Source organism: Microtus pennsylvanicus, chromosome 20 (genome assembly GCF_037038515.1).
Source record: "Microtus pennsylvanicus isolate mMicPen1 chromosome 20, mMicPen1.hap1, whole genome shotgun sequence".
In the NCBI taxonomy this organism is placed as follows: Eukaryota; Metazoa; Chordata; class Mammalia; order Rodentia; family Cricetidae; genus Microtus; species Microtus pennsylvanicus.
The window spans coordinates 10,668,360-10,675,737 of NC_134598.1; the positions used below are offsets into that span (position 1 = coordinate 10,668,360).

Consider the following 7,378-nt stretch of genomic DNA (forward strand, 5'->3'; position numbering starts at 1 on the left):
CGTGAGTTTCCTGCCAATGAGGGCTATATAGTGAGACTGTCTCAAACAAATCAACCAGCCAAAGCCCCAACTAGCCAATCAACCAACCAAATAAGCAAAACCCCACAGAAAAACATCACAGTTGCAGCTGCAGCATTCAGAAGCCAAGGTAGGGGAATCACCACAAGTTCAGGGGTTAGAGGCCATCATGAGTTTCATGGTTCAGGCCCAGCCCGGATTACAAGAGACCCTGTCTCAAAAAATCAACCACGGTTCACTTGCCTTGAGAGCCTGGAGACATCACTTCAATTCCTGGAACTCACATAAAGATGGAAAGAGAGTACTAGCTTCAAAGTTGTTCTGGTGCTGGCACACACACACACACACACACACACACACACACACACACACACGCTACTTCACCAACCAACCAACCTAGCAAACCACTAAACAACTCTAGCAGATAAAGGGTAAAAAGCCGAGATGGATCTGTATGAGGATGGTTTTAATATTTAGAAAGAGGCATTTTGCCACCCGTTTATGTAGCTCCCATCCAGAGGTTTACCATAGGGCTTCGTCTGTGGATTTTTTTTTCCTTCCCAGCCTTGCTTCTCAGGTTCCCTATGCTTCTCACCCAAATAGTAGGACAGACAGGCTCCACTCTGTTGTTTCTTCCCCTCTGTCACGGCCTCCTGGAGACAGTCCTAGGAAGGCCTTAGCCTTTTCCTCCAGCATTCTCAATGAAGCCCGCGGGCACCTTGCTTTTTCTGGTACTCGGTCGCTTTGTCTGTCCCTCTGTCCCATCCTAGCCCTTCCCCACACAGGAGCCTCCCACAGGTCAGTTCCTGTCTCCCGACCAATCCCCAATTCTGAGGTCTCTGGCCAAGGTGCTGCAGACAAGCTCCTGCCCCTCAGACCCAGCCCGCCCCTCCCCCAGGCTGCGACTCCCCAGCTCGACTCCAAGCTAAAGCCCCGCCCCGAAGGCCAGGCCCCGCCCCCGCCCCTCTCGGGCCCCGCCCCTCACTCACCTGAGGCGTCTCCGCGCGCGCGCAGGCTGTTGGGGGTTGGGGGAGAAGGGCGGTGTCGGGTGGGAAGAGGGGTGGCGAGTCCCCCACTCTGGCCCAGGTGGCCCAGCGCGGGGGGGATGGGGTTACTGAGGCGGCGGCAGCCAGGCCGAAGCCGGGATCCGGGCGCTCAGGGGTGGCGGCTCCATCTCCATCAGGGGCTTCACCTGAGGAGGGACCGGCCCCCCCACAGAGCCCCCCTTATTACGGCCATTCCCCCCCTCCGGAATAACTTCCGGTCCCACTACCAGGCGACAGGCGACTGGGCCAAACACCGAGCGCCCCCAAGCCGGGGAGACTGCTGAGGGAAAAAAAAGGGAGAGGAGCTAGGGGAGAATAGCCGAGCGCCGAAAGATTTAAGTCCAAAAGGCCCTGCCGCGCAGAGGTTAAGCCAAAGCTATCTCTTCATCTGCATCTAAATTTGCAAACTAGGTGCCCGCGTCTGCTCCGCGTTCCAAGGTTTGCCCCTGCCCTCCCCAAGCTAATATTGATTTCAACCTCTTGGCATTATTTGTCAATCCTGCCGGGAGAGCAGGAATCGTGGAAACGGTTTGAGGGTACCAAACATTTGAAAACAATCGCACCTCTCTTCGGAGGTATCGCCAGGTCAACCAGCTAGGTTGAGACCCGCTCCTTCATTTCCAGAGACTGCACCCAAGAGGTCCCAGGCATAATCTTAAACAGGCACTTTATTGGTGTATTTTCTCAAAGTAGAGCCCTAAGGGGGAACCCCTGGCATCCCATAGGCAGCAGAAGATAGGAAAGTACGCTTGTTACACATTCCCACACACTTGGCTGAAGAAGGCCTGGCTGGGGAGGCCTTAGAAGCCGAGGTGCGGTTGGGTGAGGAAACATGCTGTCACCTCCAGAGTCTCCAACAGCTCTCTTTCCTGGCACAGGGTCAGAGGCCAGGAACACGTGTGCCTGGGCACAGCTTAAGACACAGTAAACACAGGGTTGTGACCCAAGAGGCAGAAGGAAATGTTTTTCTATGACGCCGATTAAAGATGGGTTAGAAGGGAGTTTAGGTGGTTCTCTGGGTACAGGTGGCTCTGCTCGATGCTTTCATGGGACGACACGGACACGGACACGGTGCCAGGCATTGCTGAGGACGCCTCTCAGGTTCCAGATGGGGGCCACAGTGTCTGGCTGCACGTTGTAACTGTCATCCACAGCTTTACAAACGACCTCCAATTCCCTCTGCTCTGCCGGCACCTGAGCTGTCAAATGCCATATTCGCCAAGCCCAGGCCTTCCGGGGACACTGCTCCTCTCCCTCTAGCTGAGCTTCTTGCCAGGTTAGTCCACCGTCTATAGACACATCCACCCGAATCACGGCCCTGCCGCCGCCGCTCCACGCGTAGCCCTTGATAGTCACCTCTCCCGATTCTACAGTTGCCCCGTCTTGAGGTTCTGTGATAGCTGACTGGACAGGCAGCTCCTGAATCGCTGGGGCTTGATCGAAGTCTACCGTGTCCCAGTCCACGGATGGGGAGAAGCCTTTGTAATCCCGCCGCTGCCAGTGGCTGTAGCTCTCCTCCGACTCCACGCTTACCCTGCCGAGCCATTTGACCTGGCGGGCACCTACAACACCGGGAACCACCACCCGCACAGGGAAACCATGGTCCCGAGGCAGAGGCTGACCGTTCATTTCATACGCCAGGAGGACCTCGGCTTCAGGATCCAAGGCCCGAGACAGAGGGATAGATGCTCCATAGGCAGTCCCAGTGGGGTCTGAGTCCAGTCCTTCAAAACAGACGTGGGCCTCAGTCTCGCGGGGTCGGTGGCCAGCCTGGGCTAACACATCGCAGAGTCGTGCCCCAGCCCAGCGTGCAGTGCTGATGGCTCCTGTCCGCCACTCCAGACCCTTCACTGCCTTAACCTTATTCATCTCGGCGCGCCGGTTGCCAGCACATTGCAGAGTGACAGTGACCTCATGTTTGGGAAACTTATACAAATCATCCAAGGACAGGGACAGCGACTGACCTCCAGGAGCCCCTACTATATGCAAGCGATAGGTGTCTGGGTCCACGTTAGGTACAGGCAGGTGGTTCCGCGTGAAGAAAATAGGGTTTGGTGTGATGTAGTTTTCTGTTAGCAGTTCAGGGGGAGGCTCTGCATTAAAGGGGCGCTGGCTATTAATCCTCAGGGCTGGATGACGGCTAGGATCATCGGCATAAGGGTCAGAGGCCTCCAAGGTGGGGGAGACATTATCTTCAGGGTTCAGTTCCCCAATCTTATACTCAGCCAGTAACTCCCGTACATGGGGCTGGTTGTGAGACGCATAGAGGGCCCAGAAGGGTTCTATGGGACCCCCAGCTGCTAACATCAGTTTGGACGGGCCTCCCGGATGCAGGTCCACAAATTTTGTGACATCAAAGACCTCAGAGCCTAGAGTGACCCAGACTCCAGTTTCAAGGCTGTTGTGGGACCTCACTTCCTCTCTGGTATACACCCGGGGTGATTCCTGAGCGGCCTACAGACAAGGGAGGGAGAAGGCAAAAGGAAGAGACGTGAAATCACTCTAGGCCATTCTGACCCCATCCACAGACTGAGCCTGGGAAATGGAGGGAGCAGATAATATCTCTGCAGTGTATGCAGTCAGAGCCCCTTTCCTGCTTACCCTGTAACGATGGTCATGGTAGGCCAGCGCTGCACCCAGACCTAGTAGGGCCCCCACCACTTTCCATCCCCGAGTTCGCGAGTTCTCATCAGGACAGGTGAGGCTGGGGTGCTGGGGTTTAAATGAATCATTTGTGGAGCACACTGGGATGCAGAGCCTCGAGGGGGTAGGCTTGACTCTGGAAGAAAAAGATCTTTAGCCTCAGGAAAGTCCAGTGAAAACCAGGGAAAGTCTGCGGCTGCCTCTCCCTACTTAGTCACTGGTTTTCAGTTGGGGTTTAGTTTCTTCCGGATGGGTAGGACCAGTGAATTGCGGCTTTCTCCTTGCTTCAGGGTCATCTCTGAGCTGCCTTATCTTCCAGATAAGATAAATATCTACCAGGTCAGCAACTGTGAGATTGGTTGGGTGATAGTGTGGGCTGGGACAGCCTACCTGACGGCCCGCGGAAATCCCACCACCGCCAGCGTTCTGCACAGCCGCAGCAGCATCGTGGCAGACCTATAGGAAGAAGATTCTGCGTTTCAAAACAAGAAAATCCCTGTGAGGGGACATTTGGGAGACCCGAGAATCCGGGGTCCCAGTGGGTTCCGGGAGTAAACTTGGAGCACGTCAGCGCGAGTGGGGGTGGAGTGGGGTGGGAAAGTACACCGGCTTCTAGAACAATGCCCCAGGCCAACGCACCTAAGGACAGATGGTTTACCAATTATTAAAAAAAAAAAAAGGAAAGGAAATGATACTGGGTATTGACCCCAAGGCCTTGAGAATGTTAGTTAGACAAGTGCCCTACCACTGAGCTTCTGTACCTCCAGCCCCCAGGTAGTGATTATTCTAAAGTGTGGCTGGTGAAAACAGAGACAAGAAGCAGCAGGAACCTAACGGGGTGAAGGAGTCCAAATCTTTGAAGCAAACTGCCTTGGGGTTATACAAGGCCTTGTAGTTAACCGGCTCCCCGGGCAACACAGCAGGCCTCTCTGAACTTGTATCATCTCTACCCAGAGGACCTGATATGAAGAGTAAACAAGTAATAACATTCATTAGCAGTTCTCTCCCTCCACCCCCTCTAAAATAAATACCCCGTCTAGGAACTGAACCCCCAAGGCAGTGTCTCCACCCTAACCTGGTAGTGTCCGCCACGAACTGAGAGAAGTCAATGACCAGGGTGTGAGGGGATGGGCTAGAGGAGGAAGTTAATTTTTCTCCTCTCTGTCCCGCAACGGTGTCTTCCTCACAGCCCAGCGCCTCTCTGACCCAGGAGGGTCAAAGAGGAGAGGGGTATGAAGCTGCGGGTTTCTGGGATGCTAGGGGTGGGGTTGTTACGGATGGGGGAGCCAGGAAGATGGAAATAGATGACAATTCTACTGCTCTTCATGTCTGGGTCCTGGAGACCTGCAGTCTTTCTGCCATGTACTCTTAATTTCAGCCACCCGATTTTACCAGCTCGGTCCGAGGCTTGGGAGCGGTGGCCTGCTAAATACTGAAATGCCACTCTTTGGTGTGAGCTCCTTACTTTCCGGGACACTTTAAGTGGGAGGGTGTGTCTGTCCAGAATTCGACCTGGAAGGTAGCCCTGCGACCCCAGGAGCACCCAGACATCGTAAAAGGAGGTACTGGTCCTTTTGCTACTCCTAAGATTTGGAGCTTCACTGACCGTCTTGGTCCCACTGTTGCTCTCCCTCCTGTCTCTCCCGGTGGCAGGGTCCCCTTACCCGGCTCGGCGTCCGCAGCGGAACAATTTCACCCGCCCCATGCGGGGCAAGAGCTCCCCGCGCGGCTGGGCGGGGCGGGGCGGGGCGGGGCGGGGCGGGGCCTGGCCGTGACGTGCACGGTTGTGCAGGCGTCCTCACGCCCCTCGCCCGCGCCGCAGCCATTGGCCCCTAGCTTCGCGGCTGCTCCAGAGGATTGGCAGCTGTCACGGGGTCGCCGGATACGGGGCGGGGGGCGGGGCGCCGCCGGCTCCTGGCTGCTGTAGACCTCTCCCTCCTAGGGCAGTGGACACACACTGATGACCAGAGCCGACCGACCGCAGCTACGCAGGGCAATGAGAGGCCTCACTGATGAAGGTGACGAGGGTCCCGAAGGCGACCGCGACGATGGGGACCAAAGCTAGTTTCCCCGGGAGGTCTGTGGGTATGTCCCGCGCCTCTGCAGTTGTTTAGAGCGTTGCAACTGTTGAGGCCTGCTTGTTTTAGGGCCAAAAATAACAGAAGAAATGACGCGCCTTAAAATAGTGACTCGAAGGTTCCCATAGTGAATTTCTGAAGTGCGAAACCAACAGCACTGAAAATCCGTCTTTTATTTATTTTGAGACAAGGTCTTTCTGTGGTCTTTGCTAGCGTGGAACTGATTTTGTAGACCAGGCTGGCCCAGAATTCTTGAGTGATGGGCTTAAAAGTGTGCACCACCATTCCCAATCCTTAAAACCATCTTTTAAATTTTTCAGTGTGTATTGGGGGGTGGGTGCAGGCGTGGTGGTGCATGCCTTTAAATCCCATCACTCGGGAGGCAGAGGCAGGAGGATCTCTGTGAGTTTGAGGCCAGCCTGGTCTACAGAGTGAGTTCAGGGACAGTCAAGGCTGTTACACAGAGAAACCCTATCTTGAAAAACCAAAACCAAACAAAAAACAAATACACACTTTAACAAAAAAATGGCAGTTTAACAAAAGTATGAACATTATGGTCTTGTATATCAAAGTAAAGGACACTAATAGAATAAAGTCCTTTACTCTTAACCAGTTACTAGAGACTGAAAACTTGACGCTTTGCTTGTGCGCCCGGTACAAACATTCTTAGACTGCCCTCTAGAGATCAGAGATTGAGCTACAGACATCAGTTTAAAGCAAAACATTCCAGAAGATTTTTTTTCCTTTAGTTTTCCAAACAGGACTTTTGAGCAGAATCAGGGACCCTGAGCAGGGAGTATACTCAAGAGGAAACATGATGGTGAGAAGGTGATAGTGGCTCTAAAGTTTCTGGAACGGAAAGGTTCCAGCCTTTGTGAAGGTCATCCTAATGGCTGCTCAAGTTTCAGCTGGTGTTGTAAATTTAGGGAGGCTAAGGCCATCCTGGACGATATACACACCAAGACCCTATCAAACAAGTAAATGCTACTTGGTATGGTTTCTCCCCCCATCTACAAACACCACCCAGTTTTACTTGATCAAGCTAGCATCTCTTGTAGCTCAGCTGTCTCAGACTCGGGATGTGCCTGAGGATCCACAACCTGGCTCAACCTTCACACTCATCTCACAGATGGAGAGACTGGTGAATCAGGAGAGACAGCTTGGAAAGAAAGGGCTGCCTGATCCCAGTGCTCTGAACATTCTAACCTGAGATTCTTGTAACTATACCCATTCTCCTGTTTCACTTGCTTCCTGTGTCTCAGCTTCCTTTGGACTGTGACGAATGGAAGGACTTGAAGCAGAAATAAGAAACAGATCCAGGCAAGAATTTTTTTTGGGGGGGGTGTTAGGGCTGAAGATAAGTTAATTCAGTCATCATTTTTTTCTTCCTTTTTGGAGATATGGTCTTGCTAAACTAATACTGAGGATCCCCTCAAACTCACTCTTACAGCAGGTACAGGTCACCATACACAGCTGTCTTGTCTTACAGATGTGTACCATGTGTGTACCTGGTGACTGTGGAGGCCAGAAGACATCAGATCCCCTGGAACTGGAGTTGTGGATGGCTGTGAGCCACCCTGTGTGTGCTGGTTA

At 53.4% G+C, this 7,378-nt stretch overlaps 2 protein-coding genes and 1 long non-coding RNA gene across 5 annotated transcripts in view; 1 reads left to right on the forward strand and 2 right to left on the reverse strand.

The window, feature by feature from the left end:
• Positions 1-1,307, reverse strand: part of Ikzf4 (IKAROS family zinc finger 4) — a 34,181-nt gene extending 32,874 nt beyond the window's left edge. Inside the window, exon 1 of one of the 2 annotated variants that reach the window (XM_075954651.1) lies at positions 1,008-1,307. The gene's annotated coding sequence lies outside the window, so the exon portion shown is untranslated. The remainder of the gene's footprint in view (positions 1-1,007) is intronic. The other variant, XM_075954652.1, reaches the window with a different exon arrangement.
• A 408-nt stretch (positions 1,308-1,715) lies between these two features.
• On the reverse strand, positions 1,716-5,445 carry Suox (sulfite oxidase). Of its 2 annotated transcripts, none has more exons than XM_075954491.1 (4): positions 5,372-5,445; positions 4,098-4,163; positions 3,666-3,843; positions 1,716-3,518 (listed from the first exon to the last, which is right to left on the reverse strand). In XM_075954491.1, exons 1-4 carry the CDS (start codon positions 5,410-5,412, stop codon positions 2,109-2,111), a joined length of 1,695 nt encoding a protein of 564 aa, XP_075810606.1. In that variant the 5' UTR covers positions 5,413-5,445; the 3' UTR covers positions 1,716-2,108. The 2 variants fall into 2 exon arrangements, with proteins under 2 accessions (XP_075810606.1, XP_075810607.1); XM_075954492.1 differs by having other exon boundaries at positions 5,314-5,395.
• Positions 5,446-5,573: 128 nt separating this feature from the next.
• Positions 5,574-7,290, forward strand: LOC142838829 (uncharacterized). Its single transcript, XR_012908638.1, has 3 exons — positions 5,574-5,725; positions 7,048-7,105; positions 7,275-7,290. It is a non-coding gene; the product is annotated as an uncharacterized LOC142838829 (long non-coding RNA).
• Positions 7,291-7,378: the final 88 nt, after the last annotated feature.

Coding starts and splice junctions, on each gene's coding strand:
- Suox (XM_075954491.1), bottom strand. CDS start 5,412: ATGGGGCGGGTGAAATTGTTCCGCTGCGGACGCCGAGCCGG. Junction 4,164..5,371: donor CGCTGCGGACGCCGAGCCGG/GTAAGGGGACCC, acceptor TTCTTCCTATAG/GTCTGCCACGATGCTGCTGC. Junction 3,844..4,097: donor GGATTTCCGCGGGCCGTCAG/GTAGGCTGTCCC, acceptor TTTTTCTTCCAG/AGTCAAGCCTACCCCCTCGA.